The sequence below is a fragment of the Pan troglodytes genome, chromosome 10 (assembly GCF_028858775.2).
Source record: "Pan troglodytes isolate AG18354 chromosome 10, NHGRI_mPanTro3-v2.0_pri, whole genome shotgun sequence".
Taxonomy (NCBI): Eukaryota; Metazoa; Chordata; class Mammalia; order Primates; family Hominidae; genus Pan; species Pan troglodytes.
The window spans coordinates 56,991,842-57,009,948 of record NC_072408.2 but is presented as its reverse complement, the minus strand read 5'-3'; the positions used below and the strand labels follow the sequence as shown (position 1 = coordinate 57,009,948).

The 18,107-nt window shown below is 36.5% G+C and overlaps 2 protein-coding genes across 5 annotated transcripts in view; one reads left to right on the top strand and one right to left on the bottom strand.

Annotated features, from left to right (window-relative positions):
* CPNE8 (copine 8) overlaps positions 1–18,107 on the bottom strand; it is a 258,415-nt gene that overhangs the window by 207,887 nt on the left and 32,421 nt on the right. For all 4 annotated transcript variants that reach the window (XM_016923660.4, XM_001168902.7, XM_016923658.4 and 1 more), the window contains exon 3: positions 17,447–17,493. Coding sequence is in view for 3 of the 4 variants with exons in the window: in XM_001168902.7 (XP_001168902.1) it covers positions 17,447–17,493 (47 nt within the window). In the remaining variant the exon portion in view is untranslated. The remainder of the gene's footprint in view (positions 1–17,446; positions 17,494–18,107) is intronic.
* Positions 5,695–6,287, top strand: LOC746169 (small integral membrane protein 14). Its single transcript, XM_009425599.5, has one exon. It carries the CDS (start codon positions 5,878–5,880, stop codon positions 6,175–6,177), a length of 300 nt encoding a protein of 99 aa, XP_009423874.1. The 5' UTR covers positions 5,695–5,877; the 3' UTR covers positions 6,178–6,287.

The window sequence follows — 18,107 nt, the reverse complement described above, 5'->3', positions numbered from 1 at the left end:
CTGCTGTACAGCATGGTGCCTATGGTTAACCATACAGTATTCCATACTTAAAAATTTGCTAAAAGTGTAGATATTATGTTAAGTGTTCTTATCACAAAAAATAATGTGGAAATATACAATGGAATATTATTCAGCTTTACAAAATAAGGTAATCCTGCTATATGCAGCAACATGAATAAACCTGGAGGACATTATATTAACTGAAATAAACAAGTCACAGAAGGACAAATACTGTATAATTCCACTTACATGAGGTATCTAAAATAGTCAAACTTAAAGAAACAGCACAGAATGGTGGGTGCCACTGGCTGGGGGGGGAGAGAAAAACGGGAAATTGTTGTTCAATGGGTATAAAGTTTTAGTTATGCAAGATGAGTAAGTTCACTGCCAATAGTTAATAATACTGTACTGTACACTTAAAATTTTTTAAAGGGCATATATTAAGTGTTCTTATCACAATAAAAAATAAAGAAAAATCAAAGCAAAGCAAATCAGAACGAATATTGAAAACGACTTATTAAACTTTCAAACACAAAAACAAATTGAAACATTAAAAGAAAACATGACCTACTCAGAATATCAATCTTGAATGACTAATACCAAGATACAGTCTAGTGAAAGTACTTAATATTATTTAAAAAAGAAAACTAATCCACTAGCCATTCATGCAGAATGAGTACATGGCTTAAAATAAAATTATATTTTCATCAAACTTTTTGTCAGAAATGCTTTATGACAGAATAAAAATGGAATAATATATTAAATATACACAAGGAAAGAAAATGTGATCAAAAGATTTTATGTTCTTCAAATATAAAGGACACAAATTGTTATTAACATGCAAGAACTAGGGAAATACTGTTCCTATGAACTTTTCTAAGGAATCTACTAAAGATTGATTTTTATAAAACCAAAATTACTAGAGAAATATTGACATATAGAGTAGTGGTGAGCATTACTTACAGAACTAAGACTAAATTATGGCTGAAAGAGAGAAAATAAAGCATGAATGGCAATATAATCTGCTAATGTTGGTATAGTATAACATTATTCCAACTAATACATGAAAATCTCCAATGATCTAGGCACTAAGCATCATAGGGTACTAATATCACAAAAGAGTGAAAACAAGACATAATTTGCTTTCCAATGAAAGTTTATACAACCACCAATAGATTTGTTAAAGAAACTAAATCTCTATTCAACCTTCAGATTCAATTTGCCAAATTGTAGAAATGCAAAGAACAGAAAAAATATAATGAAATGCACCATAAGCACATGTGGTCAACAAGATCCTGACTGTGTAACTGTAGGTCAAATTAACTTGTTAGCATTATACATATTATTATATACATTATAATCATTATATATTTCTCTTATATAATCCTGAAGATTAGATGGTGGAAACATATGAGTTTAATTCCCTGATTCTGGTTAGTATGATTATGGAGAAGCATGTCTTTTATGTAAATAAAGCATTCAGATGTTGTGGGGCATCTTGTCAGCAACCTATTTTCAAACAGTTTAAAGGGAAAAAATCCTTTATACTATATTTGCACCTTTTCTGTACGCCCGACATAGCTTCAAATTTTAAAAAATAACTTTGAATCTGGAAGGTAACAGAAGCATAACATAACAAACTTGGATATAATTAAAGCCTCTCAAAGGAGAATTTTTAGCCTAAAATGCATATATTAGAAAAATGACTGACAATACCTGTTAAGCTGTCATTCTCAAGAACTTAGAAGAGAAAGTCTGGGTGCAATGGCTCACGCCTGTAATCCCAGCACTTTGGGAGGCTGAGGCAGGTGGATCACTTGAGGTCAGGAGTTCAAGACCAGCCTGACTAACATGGCAAAACCCTGGCTCTACTAAAAATACAAAAATGAGTCAGGCCTGGTGGCACACACCTGAAGTCCCAGCTTCTTGGGAGGCTGACCAATGAGAATCACTTGAACCCAGGAGATGGAGGCTGCAGTGAGCCAAGATCATGCGACTGCACTCAAGCCTGGATGAGAGAATGAGACTGTGACTCAAAAAAGAAATAAAAGATCAAATTAAACCCAAAAATGAGAAAAAAAAATTAGTTGCAGTAACCAATGACAGTTTTTTAATTAGAGATAACCATCAAAGGCAGAAATTGATTATTGAAAAGACTAATAACTGATAAACCTTTGCCAAGAAGAACCAAAAAAAGAAACACAAATTATCAATATAAGAAGGTAAAAAAGGGACATCATGATAGATCCTACAGAAAGTACACATGGCGTAAGTGCGTATTACAAGCAGTGTTATGCCAATAAATTGAAAATTTAGGTTAAATGGACAAATTCCTGAAAAATCATGGCACACAAAACTAACAGAAGAAGAAATTGAAATTTTAAGTAGACATGTATGTAACGAAGATACTGAATCTGATATTAAAACCTCCTATAATGAAATGTCCAGACTCAGAATGCTTTAGCAGCAAACTTTGTCAGACATTTAACTAAAATATAACACCAATTTTACTCATATTCCTTCAAAGAGAAAACGGAAATGCTTTCAAACAGAAGTAATGAGGTTTGCCTAATCTTAACAACAAAAGCTACAAGTTTATGACAAAGAAGTAAATTTATAGATCAATATAATTCGTAACAGGCAAAATTCTAACAAATAGTAGCAAAGCCTAGTAAGCAATATATTTAAAAGACGATACATTATTATTCAGCTGGAAACATTACGGAAATACGTGTTTTAGCACTGAAAATCAAGCATGTATTTCACCTTCATGACAAAATAAAAATCATATAATTATCTGAATAAATGCAAACACATGGAAATTTTACCCATGGGATCAAGAACAAGAACGCCTCCTGTCGGCCGGGTGCGGTGGCTCACGCCTGTGGTCCCAGCACTTTGGGAGGCCGAGGCGGGCGGATCACGAGGTCAGGAGATCGAGACCATCCTGGCTAACACGGTGAAACCCCCGTCTCTACTAAAAAATACAAAAAAAATTAGCCTGGCATGGTGGCGGGCGCCTGTAGTCCCAGCTACTCAGGAGGCTGAGGCAGGAGAATGGTGTGAATCCAGGCGGTGGAGCTTGCAGTGAGCCGAGATTGCGCCACTGCACTCCAGCCTGGGCGACAGAGCGAGACTTCATCTCTCACAAAAAAAAAAAAAAGAAAAAAGAATGCCTCCTGTCACCGCTTTTATTCAACACTATACAGGAGGCCCCTGTCAGTACAGTAAGGATAAATGTATGTATAAATTGACAAACAGATTCTAAAATTTCTGTTGAGCTGTGTAATGGTAAGAATATCCTAGAAATAGGGTTCAAGAACTATGGCCCATAGGCCAAATCTGGCCTGCTGCTGGTTTTTGTAAGTTAAGTTTCACTGAAGCATAGTCCCATCATCATCCATTTATTTACTATCGATGGCTGCTTTCATGCTACAGTAGCTAGAGAGACTATAAGGCCCACCTAGCCTAAAATCTTTGCCCTGGCTCCTATTTACATTTGACCCTTTACAGAAAAAAGTTTGCCAGCCCCTGCCCTAGAAAATCCTAAAGAAGAAGAAAAAAAAAACTACAAAGCTCATGCCATCAGCACTAGTTATTAAAACAGTATGGTATTACACAATAGAATCCTCAACAAGGTCCTCACATATACAGTTATTTATGATAAAGGTGATGTAATTGTGCAGCGGAGAAAGGCGATCCCATCAACAAATGTTCCCGAGTCAATTCAACACTATAGTGGCATCAAAGTAAATTTCATCTCAAACCATATACAAAAATTAATCCCAGAGGAACTGTAGGTCTAAACATGAAAGGTAAAACAATAAAACTTCTAAAAGATAACACTAGGAAATATCATCATGGCCTTCAGAGAAGAAGATTTTCTTAAAGAGAACAAAAGCACAGATCATAAAGGATATGTTATGATTATAAAGGATCATATTGCTATGTAAGATTAAATTAAAATTATGAACTTTTGTTTATCAAAATACACTATTCAAAGAGTAGAATGCCACACTATATAAAGGAAGAAGATATTTGCAAGATACGCAAGCAACAAGGAATTCCTGTCCTGAAGATATAACTCCTAAAAATTAGTAAGAAAATAGACAACACTTCTTAAAAGAGAATAGCCAAATGGTCATTAAGCCTACCTAAGGGTTCTGAACCATAGTAATCATTGGCAAGTCAAAAAACAAAAATAGGATATCTTTACCCACTAACGAGAATGGAAATATTTTTTAAACTGGCAATAAAAAGCATTGGCGAAGATGTATGGCAATACAAGTGGCAGATGGAAAGTTATGGAAAACCATTTGGCAGTATCTACTGAAGATGAAAATATGCATTCCCCCTATGGCTCAGATATTTCACTCCTACATATATTAGGAATATGTGAATGTAAGACCCAAAAGATATGTACAAGATTGTTCTAGACAGATAATAATATTCAGTAACTGGGAACAAGCCAAAAATCTGTCCAAAGTAGAATGGATAAGTAAACTGGGGTATATTCATAAAATAGAGAACCATGCAGTAACAGGCATGAACAACCTATTGCCACAGGCATGGATAGAGCTCACTGAAAGAAACAACACAATTAAGTATAAACTATATGATTCTATGTATATAAAAGGCTTAAAAATGGGCAAAACTATTCTATAGTGTTAGAAATCAGAATGGTAGTTCAATTTAGGGGAGGGAGGGAGCACAATCAAAATTCCTGGATTTCTAGTAATGTTCCCTTTCTTCATCTAGATGACGGTTACATGGGTGTGTTTACTTCTAATTCATTGTGCTGTGTAATTTGTGCCCTTCATTTGGATGTGTTTTATTTTGATAAAAAGGTATATTAAAAATGGGACAGAAAAAATAATTTAAGAGATCAAAATATTCTGGATTTGCTTTTCAGCTAACAACCAGCAAAGTTCTATCTAAAGTGTATACTTGTTCAATTGAACACATGATATGCACAGAGCTAATAGACTTCAACTAAGCTTTATAAACTACAGGTAACTTATATTAACCCACAGTTTCTGCTTATCTATATCCAGTAATGTTTGTAAGTACTATTTTATGTCCTTTTCTGAACAGAAAGATTCCAATGCCAGTCTGCAGATCTCTTTCCAAAACTGTTATTGCTGACATTGGAAATCCAAGTGGATCAATACAGTATTTGTCTGAGTAACATACAACATACTTTTGCTGAAATATTAATGGCCACGCATTTCATAAAATATATTGGCTTTACTAAGTTCTTTCAACCACATGTCACACAACTGTTTTTACAAGAACACAGCAAATGTCTTCTGTTACAATCCCCTCAATCAATCACAGGAAGTCTTTATACATATTGTGAGACTCCTTCCAATATCTACTAAAGAAATATAGTTGCTGTAGATTGAATACACAGCAGAATAGTGCAATTCAAATCTTTTCTAAAAGACAGAAAATAAAACAAAATAAAAATATTCAGTTGTTCTGCAACATGCATTCAATAGTGAAGAAAGTATCAGTAGCCATGCAGAATGCTTAATCAATTAGCAACAGTTATGGCCTAAAAATTTTAAAAGCTTCCTCTCTCCTGTATAATTAGCTTTGTATGTTTCATCATAGTATTTCTCTAAAACAAAAATGAAAGAATGTAATGAGTATCCCTAAGCCTTAAGAGATATATAACATGTTGAAAAAACAGAGGAGCGGGAGGAAGCCGGCGGCCAGAAACGGCAGTGGCAGCAGCGTCCGGAGCAGCCGCTGCCTTCTGGAAGCTCCAGGCGGTCTTTCTGCCGAGCCTCGGTCCCGGCCCCCATCCTCCCCGCCCCATCGGTTGTTGTCTGGGCGGATTTAAACAGTCAAGTAAAATCAAGCTGGGTAATCATGGCAGAAGGTGGATTTGATCCCTGTGAATGTGTTTGCTCTCATGAACATGCAATGAGAAGACTGATCAATCTGTTACGGCAGTCCCAGTCCTACTGCACAGACACAGAGTGTCTTCAGGAATTACCGGGACCCTCTGGTGATAATGGCATCAGTGTTACAATGATCTTAGTAGCCTGGATGGTTATTGCATTGATCTTGTTCTTACTGAGACCTCCTAATCTAAGAGGATCCAACCTACCTGGAAAGCCAACCAGTCCTCATAATGGACAAGATCCACCAGCTCCTCCTGTGGACTAACTTTGTGATATGGGATGTGAAAATAGTTAACACTTTGCACGACCAAACGAACGAAGATGACCAGAGTACTCTTAACCCCATTAGAACTGTTTTTCCTTTTGTATCTGCAATATGGGATGGTATTGTTTTCATGAGCTTCTAGAAATTTCACTTGCAAGTTTATTTTTGCTTCCTGTGTTACTGCCATTCCTATTTACAGTATATTTGAGTGAGTGATTATATTTTTAAAAAGTTACATGGGGCTTTTTTGGTTGTCCTAAACTTACAAACATTCCACTCATTCTGTTTGTAACTGTGATTATAATTTTTGTGATAATTTCTGGCCTGATTGAAGGAAATTTGAGAGGTCTGCATTTATATATTTTAAATAGATTTGATAGGTTTTTAAATTGCTTTTTTTCATAAGGTATTTATAAAGCTATTTGGGGTTGTCTGGGATTGTGTGAAAGAAAATGAGAACCACGCTGTATTTACATTTACCTTGGTAGTTTATTTGTGGATGGCAGTTTTCTGTAGTTTTGGGGACTGTGGTAGCTCTTGGATTGTTTTGCAAATTACAGCTGAAATCTGTGTCATGGATTAAACTGGCTTATGTGGCTAGAATAGGAAGAGAGAAAAAAATGAAATGGTTGTTTACTAATTTTATACTCCCATTAAAAATCTCTAATGTTAAGAAAACCTTAAATAAACATGATTGATCAATATGGCAGATGATTTACAGTCCATTATATGACATTTGTAAGCCACTCAACACTAGCCTTACAAGGTTCACGAAAGGAGGAAAACATTAATTCTTTCTGCCTTTGCTGGTATAATCCACATAGTAATAATTTAAGCTATAATTTATTTTTAAAATGAGTGCCTCTTGGGAAGCTTCTTTTCTGTTCTAACACTTCCCTGTTAAAATGAAAATCTTAGGCCAGTGCGGTGGCTCACACCTGTAATCCCAGCACTTTGGGAGGCCGAGGTGGGTGGATCACTTGAGGTCAGGAGTTCGAGACCAGCCTGGCCAACATGGTGAAACCCTGTCTCTACTAAAAATACAGAAAAATTAGCCAGGGTTGGTGCATGTGCCTGTAATCCCAGCTACTCAGGAGGCCAAAGCAGGAGAATTGCTTGAACCCGGGAGGTGGAGGTTGCAGTGAACCAAGATCGCACCACTGCACCCCAGCCTAAGCAATAGAGCGAGACTCCCTCTCAAAAAAGAAAAAAAAAAAGAAAAAAGAAAATCTTAAAGCTGTATTAGGGCCTGTTAGGTTACTGATATTTGAATGCCTATTTACTTATTTACTACATTGAGTCTTTTGTTATCCTCTGACCTGTAAAATATTTTAATAAATTACTGGTTTACTTCAAGGGAAAAGAAGGAAAATGAGAAACAAACATCTTTTTTTCACTCCTTACCTCATTCCTGTTTGGTGATGGGATGGATTGGGGTAGGAAGGAATGTTAATATGAGAGAAATTTTCAAATGTATAAAAAAGTAAAAGGTTGTATTGTTTTGCTCAGTTTGAAATAAAGTGAATACCAATAGCACTTAAAAATGTCTGCATGGGCTGGGCACGGTGGCTCATGCCTGTAATCCCAGCACTTTGGGAGGCCGAGGCAGGTGAATCACCTGAGGTCAGGAGTTCGAGACCAGCCTGACCAACATGGTGAAACCTCATCTCTACTAAAAATGCAAAAATTAGCCAGGCATGGTGGTGTGTGCCTATAATCCCAGCTACTGGGGAGGCTGAGGCAGGAAATTGCTTGAACCTGGGAGACGGAGGTTGCAGTGAGCTGAGATCGTGCCACTGCACTCCAATCAGGGCGACACAGCGAGACTCTGTCTCAAAATAAATAAATAAATAAAAATGTCTGCATGACCCATATGGTTATGAAGTTTTTTTCCTAGCAAATGATTGCAGATTATTTATGGGGGCTAGAAGATATTTTGCTATCAATGTAAGGATTTTTTTCCCCTTAGGTCAGTCTATTCACTGTTTAGATCTGGTAAATTACTTGTATGAATTGAATAAATTCTCTGTATCATTGTACTGTTTAATAGTCTCTGATACAATTGTGATACTCATAAGGTATTTTCCCCCCTTTATTATGATTACATTCTAGATCATAAACATTGTAAGGGCATCTTTTCGTTATATAATCCAATATTGATTGTTTGAATTCCTCCTTGTACATCCTGGCTTTGTGCTCAATTTCTTGAAATAATATAACGAACTCTAAATTACTTGTGTTAATAGATGGGTAACATGACACAGGTAAGTTAAATCCTGGATAAATGAGCCCCACAGAATAAAGGTTCTTCCTCTTGCTGTGGCCTACTGGAAGCCTTCCTAACTCTATAGCTGGTAAAGTAGAGCAGAAAGGGCCAGAATGGCTTAAGATGGAGCTAAATCCCTATAGCATTCCATTTTCTGCTCTTGCCTCTTGAACTTAGAAGGCTTGCCCATATATCCTAACAATCTGTTCTCTGAGCTGTTAGGCCAATCCCTGGCAAGAGATATTGATGTAGTCACTGAATCTATGGCTCACAAATAATTGAAAATTGGCTTTGGGAGCTGGGCGCAGTGGCTCATGCCTGTAATCCCAGCACTTTGGGAGGCTGGGGCGGGTGGATCGCTTGGGGTCAGGAGTTTGAGACCAGCCTGGCCAAGACGGTGAAACCCCGTGTCTACGGGAGGTGCAAGAATTAGCCGGGTTTGGTGACACGGCCTGTAGTCTTAGCTGCTCGGGAGGCTGAGGCAGGAGAGTCGCTTGAGCCTGGGAGACAGGTTGCAGTGAGCCAAGATCACGCCACTGCACTCCAGCTTGAGTGACAGAGTGAGACCCTGTCTCAAAAAAAAAAAAAAGGCTTTAGAAGGCTTTATTGGATGAAGTGGCTGAAACTTGGATACAGAATGTCTAGTATTAGACACCTAAAAATCTGATTCTTTTTGGTTGTTGTTTTGGGATGGAGTTTTGCTCTTTCGCCCAGGCTGGAGTGGGGTGGCGCGGTCTTGGCTCACTGCAACATCCACCCCCGGGTTTGAGCGATTCTCCTTCCTCAGCCTCCTGAGTAGCTGGGATTATAGGTGCCCACCACCACGCCCGGCTGGTTTTTGTATCTTTGGTGGAGATGGGGTTTCGCCATGTGGGCCAGGCTGGTCTCGGACTCCTGGCCTCGGGTGATCCACCCGCTATGGCCTCCCAGAGTGCTGGGATTACAGACGTGAGCCACCATGCCTGGCCGGAAAATCTGGATTCTTATTCCTAGTTCTTCATTTCTGTCACATGCACTTAGTTGACATTACATCTACATATATTAGCTTTTTCCTACATGAGCCATCTATTTACTTAGTAACCAGTGTTCTTAATGAAGTATTTAGTCTTGGGTTTCTTGTAAAATTTCTCTGCATTCCTTAGACAGTGTACTATACATGAAATATTCTTGTTGACCTAGTAATTTATATTATTCCATTTAATTCTTAAAGCTTCTACCTATGGCCTTTTTATTGAGCACACTCTTAAATCATTATTTGGCTTGTAAACATTCATCTGAATTGTGACTACAATCCTTTTTAAATAATCTAGGAAAAAAGAAAGATAAAGCTTACATTTTCACAGTTTTGGCTCTTAAACACATTCTACAAATGCCATTAAGAATTTATTTTGTTTTAGGCCAGTCATGGTGGCTCATGCCTGTAATCCCAGCAATTTGGAAGGCTGAGGCAAGAACTGCTTGAGCGCAGGAGTTTGAGACTAGCCTGGGCAACATGGCGAGACCCTGTCTCTACCAAAAAAAAAAAGTTTATTTTGTTTTAGAGTCATTTAATGTGTTTTTATGCACAATAATAGTGGGAGGTTGTTTTGTTCGGGTTTTTTTGTTTTTGTTTTGTTTTGTTTTGCTTTCCATGTGGGAAAAGTTAACATTGGAACTGTTTCTAGGAAAAGATTTTTTTCAGGCTGGGCACAGTGGCTCATGCCTGTAATCCCAACACTTTGGGAGACCGAGGGAGCCGGATCACTTGAGGTCAGGAGTTCGAGACCAGCCTGGCCAACATGGAGAAACTCCATCTTCACTAGAAATACAAAAGTAGCCTGGTGTGGTGGCGCATGCCTGTAATCCCAGCTACTTGGGAAGCTGAGGCAGGAGAATCACTTGAACCTGGGAGGTGGAGGTTGCAGTGAGCCAAGATCACGCCATTGCACTCCAGCCTGGGCAACAAGAGTGAAACTCCGTCTCAAAAAAAAAAAAAAAGATGTTTTTCATTTTTTTCATGTTATCTATCCAAGCACTGTTCCATGGTCAGCAAGTCATATTTTACAATGTGGATTTTCCAAAATAATTATTGAATACAGCTATTCTATGGCTACTTTTAGTGTTTTTGTGGTATGTGGTGTGGGAGTATTTATGGAATTACCAGTATCTTAAATTTTCAAAGGAACCTTGGAAGTCTATCACTCTAAATGAAAGTCTGTCACTCTACATGAATTATGTGCTCAAATTTGACCAACTCAGTTTAAGACATAAAACAGTAATTTGAAGAAGGAAAAATGAAGAGAGTTTCTAGTTTAATGGGTTAAATTTTTGTTGTTGCAATAGTAAATTTAGTCTTCTTATAATATTTCTAAATGAAAAATCATAGGTATTTGTTACCATGTGTGAAGATTACTTTGTTAAAAGCAAAAGTGGTCGTGTGATATGCTAAATGTTAATTACTGATTTTATATGTTTAAATCATGCCAAACAAATTATGTCTGTGCCATCCAGGGTCTGTTGTTAATCTTTTTCTGAGTACTTGGATTGGGATAAAGGGCTTGTACTATGCACTTTTTATTAATGAATAAATAGAAAACGTTAGTAACAACAACAAAAAAAAAGAGATACATAACATGTTTTCAATTGATGCTGTAATTCAAATTCCAAAACATGTAGTTAAGCTTAGAATAAAGGGCAGCAGAACAAGTCTTAGGCTCCCATAACTAGTTATCATGACATATACATGTTCTCACATTTAATATAAAAATGTGGCCTACATAGCAAATTATCTATAGGGATTCTTCCACCACATAAATTCTGAAACCATGACGTTAAACTGTATGTGCCTGTGTTGAGAGGCTAAATTCGGGTGTCCCTAAATTTGGGTGTTCAATCAAATATTAATTGAACATTTTTTTTTTAAACAAAGTATCACTCTGTCACCCAGGCTGGAGTGCAATGGCGGGATCTCAGCTCACTGCAACCTCCAACTACTAGGTTCAAGCGATTCTCCTGCCTCAACCTCCTGAGTAGCTAGAATTACAGGTGCCCACCACCACACTCTGCTAATTTTTGTATTTTTAGTAGAGATAGGGTTTCACCATGTTGGCCAGGCTGGTCTCTAACTCCTGACCTCAGGTGACCTGCCCACCTCACCCTCCCAAAGTGCTGGGATTACAGGCCTGTGCCACTGCACCTGGCCCTCAACACCTTTTAAGAACAAAGAAAGCCATATTCTAAATGCTGTGCACGAGGTTTCACCATTGGAAGCACAAAGCTAAACAGTGAAGCTAAGACATGTAAGAGAGTAAGTTTACAAAAAAGTCTTTGATGTTTGTTGAATAGTATAGTGTTTGTGTGTGTGTGTGTGTGTGTGTGTGTGTGTGTGTGTGTGTGAGAGAGAGAGAGAGAGATACCAAAACAAGTATTATTCAGTATGGAGATGAATAAATGTTAAAATAGCTCAGTGTCAATGGAATGGAGCAGAGTGGAGACAATGTCAAACTGTAGTAATCAGCATTTGAAAGCAGACTTGTTTGCCTCTATGCTATAATCACTACAGTTCATAAACAACTTCCGCTTGCCTTCTTTTATCACATACTAACTTAGGGAACCTGGAACAAATTCTATAATTTTAAATGTTTAAAAGTAATTCACAAAATGAATTGTCTATGGATAACTAAAATCTAACTTCAAGAAATTAGTTGGAACATTTTCCCAACTCTGAGTAAAGTGGCCATTCTTAGAGATGTTACTTTGTTATTTCCATTTGCCACTAGGAGGTTTCCACATTTTCATAATTCATGGTGCTTAAACATCATTTCTAGCTCTGAAATTACTATACGCTAAAAATAATTTTAGTTTTACAACATCCATTACTTCAAGAGTTTTTCATAATTCACTCATTAGATAGAATTTATCAACAATATAGTGGTAATTATAATCATGTTAGAGATGATTTTTAAATCACAAATTTCGACTACAGATTAATTTTAAATAATTTTATATTTATTTGGAGCATTTGTTTCAATACATTTTTAAGCTTTATTTTTTCAGTTATTCCCCTTATTATCTAAAAGTGATTCATCTCAGAACATAAATTCATATGGCTTGTTATATACATGCTTTTCCAAAATATACCTGAATTTAAATACAAACATAACCACTATATTATTGAGATAATGCTGATACCTCCATCAATAAATTGATTTTACAGATATACCAAAATTGCTGAGAAAACTCTCCAATTATATTGCATGCTCCCTGAGGTAGAAACACTATTTATTTTTAAATTTTATTCACTACTACATAATTGGCACCCAATAATATTGGTCAAATTGATAAATAAAGGATACATTTAAAAACTATTAATAAAGTATCTAAGTTTTCCCAGTCTGATTTCAAATAATCCTAACAGTAATTATTACAGTAGCTTTGCTACTTTTCATCCTTATAAAATAGTGTTCAATACTTAAAAGATACTTGGTAGAATTAATAAAATGACTAGGAAACTCTTTGAACTCCATAGCATCATAAGAATTCACAAACTTGTAAGAAAATAGAGATAATGAAGTTCAACTTCTTTCCTGATGAATCAATGCAGCCTTTTATTCAATACTTCCAGTAACAGTAAATGCGCTATACTTTCAGGATACAGCTCTGAAAAACCTACTACTGTGGGATACTTTAAGTGTTACAAAGGTTTTCTTCACAGTAGACTAAATATTATCTATTTGTCTCTCCAGACTTTGGTTAAAATTTTGTTTTCTCTTGAACATCAAGTATACCCCCATTTCCAAATGAAAATATTTTAAGAGTCTGAAGAAAGTACTGTGAATTGTTCAGTCTTCGCCTTTTTTCAGATTAAATATTATTTTATTCCTATGGTATAGTTTCTATCCCTTTCTTCAAAATGGCAGCCCTCTTCAAATACAGCCTTGGCTTTCCAATGGTTTGAAATGTAGATAAAAAAGCAATTTTCCATTGGAGCAAAATGCAATAGTATTCAGTTGAATCACATGAAACTGCCAAGATTCAACCATTTCTGACCTATAAAATATGACAATTTCATATGGTTCAACCTAATAGCATTATCTTCCTTGATGTAAACACTGCACATCCATCAATGGATCCTCAGATTGCACTAGCTTTTTAGCAGCTGGGTAACACCACAGCTTCATATTAGGTTTGAGGCCAAGTAAATCCCATAAGTCATTTTCCCATCAACTGCTGGGCTTGTGCAAAGAATTTTACAGAATTTTATAATGCAGGAATTTACCTACCTGCCACTTCCTAGTTTTGTTATCCTTTTACAAGTTGTTTAATGTCTTAGAATTATAATGTATCCTTAATTGTATAGTACTTCTTATGTGCCAGATACTGTTACAAGTGATTCATATTTAATCCTCATAACAGCTGTATTAGCTAGAATCATTATCATTATTTCTCATGTTACAAATGAGGAAACAGAGTCACTGAAAGATCAAGTGCATGCCCTCAACCACAACATTATGCTGGCTCTCAAAATAAACTCTTTCTCAAATGGTTTTGTGGGGCTTAGTAACACACACAGTGTCATTCATTTTGTGATCCCTTTTCATTATCCAGCAAGTTCAATTAGTTGCTAAATGCTCCAAAATGCTTGTCTCTTGCATTTCGCACTTCCTTTCTATTCTTCCAGACCATTCTCTCTTTAATACTTTTCACTCTTCTGAAACTATGTTGAAAATGCCTCTTAATTTGTATTTCCCCATCTTCAGCCATCTTCAGCTCCCACCTACTCTATATAACTCTGGGTCCTATCTCATCATTTTCTCCATTTTCATTTTGTTTTCAAACCCTTTTTGATCATTATTCCTTCTTACCAATACTTTTAACTCCTTCAAAAATAAAAAATAAGCAAAATACTCTGTTTTTTCTATTTTAATATTATGCCATTTCTCATAAACTGTAGGCTTCCTCTTTCTACTTGTCTTTCTTTCCAAGCCAAGCATAAGAAAATATTAATAAAGCCCCAAAAATTGATTGATAAAGTTTCTTTCCATTTATAAACGAAGAGCATAAAGGTTGGTATCAGACAAGAATTCTGCATAGCAAGATGGTCTCATAGCAAGGGCTGTGTAGCCAGATGGCCTGGTGATCATTAAAAAGTCAGGAAACAACAGATGCTAGAGAGGATGTGGAGAAAATAGGAATGCTTTTACACTGTTGGTGGGAGTATAAATTAGTTAAACCATTGTGGAAGACAGTGTGGTGATTCCTCAAGGATCTAGAACTAGAAATACCATTTGACCCAGCAATCCCATTACTGGATATATACCCAAAGGATTATAAATCAATCATTCTACTATAAAGACACATGCACATGTGTGTTTACTGCGGCACTGTTCACAATAGCAAAGACTTGGAACCAACCCAAATGCCCATCAGTGATAGACTGGATAAAGAAAATGTGGCACATACACACCATGGAATGTTATGCAGCCATAAAAAAGGATGAGTTCATGTCCTTTGCAGGGACATGGATGAAGTTGGAAACCATCATTCTCAGCAAACTAACACAGGAACAGAAAACTAAACACCACATGGTCTCCCTCATAAGTGGGAGTTAAACAATGAGAACACATGGACACAGGGAGGGGAACATCACACACCGGGGCCTGTCGGGGGGTTGGGGGCTAGGGGAGAAATAGCATTAGGAGAAATACCTAAGGTAGATGACAGGTTGACGGGTGCAGCAAACCACTATGGCACATGTATACCTATGTAACAAACCTGCACATTCTGCACATGTACCCCTTAACTTAAAGTATAATAAAAATAAATAAATAAATAAAAATAAAAATAAAAATTTAAATAATTTAAAAGTTAAAAAAAAGAAATTCCCACTTTGTCATTTACAACTGGGTAACTTTGGTCTAGTCATTTAACCTTTCTATGTTTCCTTTTTCTCATGAAACATAAGGATTATAATATAACCTACCTCTTAAAGTTGCTGTGAAAACTAAATTAGTCAATATTTATGAAGGGTTTGGAACATTAGTTAGCCATCTTTATTATAAAAATTGTAAATTAAATAAGAAATTTATCATTCATTGCTTAGGCAATAGGAAAGCATGAGAAATTTTTTAAGGAAGGGAGATTTTGAGCTGAGGCTGCCCTTAAACTAACTGGCCAACACTACTTGGTCAGCACCCACTTAAGAATTAACTCCCAGAACCCTGGTTTAGGTCCAAAATTTTTTGTGGTTGTCCTTCTTCAAACTCCCTTTATCCAATAAAGTTTCCAGTTGCCTCATTATTAGTCATTTGCACTGGCCCAGATGCCTGGTACTATAACTTAGGTATCCTTATCCTGGTTACTTTTTGGTGCCTGAAGCAAAGCCATTTTGTGGACACCCTGGTCAATGCTCAGTCCCATCTAGCCTGGCATCTATGGTCAGTAAGCAGTTCCACTGTATTGTTTCAGGCCTTTGAGAAAGGGAACTCCGGAGAGAATGACAAGACAGCATGTCTTTCAGGAAGATAATCAAGGGGATGATTAGACAGATGAACATGGAAAAAGGGGGCATATACTAAGGTAGGAGAATTGTTGCAACAGGGAGGACAAAAGAGAAAATGGGTCTGAATAAAAAGGCTGGCTTATCCAAGCATGGATTTTTCTTTTTTATGAAAGAGAATTCATAGCACTGGATGACATTAAGTTATGAAGATGTGGGAGAGAAACTCAGGATGACTACAAAAATTGCAGTTTCATATTTTGGCTGGTAGTTTTAGCTATATTTGAAGCAAAGAAGAAGCAGACATAGCATAAAGATGATGAGTTTATATTTGATATACAGAGTTTGAGGAAGATATTGAACTAAATAGAAATGCACTGGGCGTGGTGGCTCACACCTGTAATCCCAGCACTTTGGGAGGCCGAGGCAGGTGGATCACCTGAGGTTGGGAGTTTGAGACTAGCCTGACCAACATGGAGAAACCCCGTCTCTACCAAAAATACAAAATTAGCCGGGCATGGTGGTGCATGCCTGTAATCTCAGCTACTCGGGAGGCTGAGGCAGGAGAATCGCTTGAACCTGGGAGGCAGAGGTTGCAGTGAGCCGAGATTGTGCCATAGCACTCCAGCCTGAGCAGTAAGAGTGAAACTCCGTCTCAGACAAAAAAAAAAATGTGCAGAAGCAGTTAGATACGATAAACATGTTCAGCAGACTACTGACCACCAGCTCATTATCAGTAGAAACAAGTTTTGAATTATTTTCCCCAGGTTTTAAGAATAAATTAAATGATTTATTCTTGCCCTCTACTCAAAATTGAGACACAGTGGTAAAATGACTGGCAAATGCACTCTGTGGCACAAATAGCACTAACCTCACTAGGGAAATCTAGCCAGAAACTGTAACCTCATTAAAACAATGCACTAACTTCCTGAGATAACTGGCAACTATAGGCAGATGGAAATGCCTTTTATTTAATATGCCCTCCACCTTCCAATGATCATCCGCCCATTTGAATGTGGAGACACTCTAGAAAATAAATTAACAATTCAGTCTCTTCACTTTTGCTTCATTAAACAACATACATTTGTATTAAGAAGCTGAATTTCTACTTTATTTTTAAATATGTTGCAAAAAGTAGGCAATATTTGGTATTAAGCAGCACAACTGAAATCTTTTCAAGTGGCATTTTATAAGTATCAGCAATTGATCTCTAAAAATAAGACTTAACCCACAAACTTAAATTTTGTAAGAAATCATGTCAAATAGATTGCAACACATTAAATTTATGTCTGGATAAAGGAAGTACAAGTTTCAGGACTAGAATATCTCACAAGAAGGTCATAAATCAGCTAAACATTCACTGTTATTAAAAACAAAACACAAAGGTAACTTTCCTAAGATAAAAACAATTCAATCTTTGGGTTCAAAAGGACTTACAACGGAAAATAGAAAGTATCATCTTGATCAAGTTATAACTTACTGTATCTTCAAGCCCAGTGATTTTTTTTAAAAAGTTTTAAACTTACCTCTCTCCATTCTTTATTTCCAACTCCTTGTACATATAAGACACAAACTACAAAAGATGAAAAAAATACGCACATATAAATGTCTTTTATGAAAATCATATGTGAATGTATACAATTTATTTTTCAGCTGTTCAAAAGCTACATCAAAATTAAATGCCTAATTCCTAGACTTACCCTTGCAAAAAAAAAAGGCTAGTAAATCATCATATGACTAAAAATTGATTTAAATAAGCAGAAAACAAACTGTTATGCCAGATCTTTAGAACTTAGTATGAATTGAGCTTGGCACATAAAATAATAAGTACTTGCTAAGGTCTTCATAGATAAATTTTAAAACCATAATTTAAACAATTTGAAATATTTCATTATGTTGTGAAAAACAAGCCAAGCTCTCCCTAAGATATTTACAGTGCTCAAAGGTATAATAGGAACGAAAACTTGGGGCAAGTCATGCTCTACATTTAATATTTATAACTTCCACCCTTAATATTTGTAAATAGGTAAGAAATCCTGTCAACCAAGAAAGGAATTCCCAAAAGGGAGATTGAGAGTTTTGGGTAAAGATTAAGGGAAAAGAAGTGTCCCACCCACTTGTCAAATGAGCCCCAGGAATTTTTAATACCCACAATTGCAATGCCTTTTTCCCAATGACTACCTCAAG

Excerpts from the sequence above, each read along its gene's own strand:
- LOC746169 (XM_009425599.5), top strand. The coding sequence starts at position 5,878 with ATGGCAGAAGGTGGATTTGATCCCTGTGAATGTGTTTGCTCTCATGAA.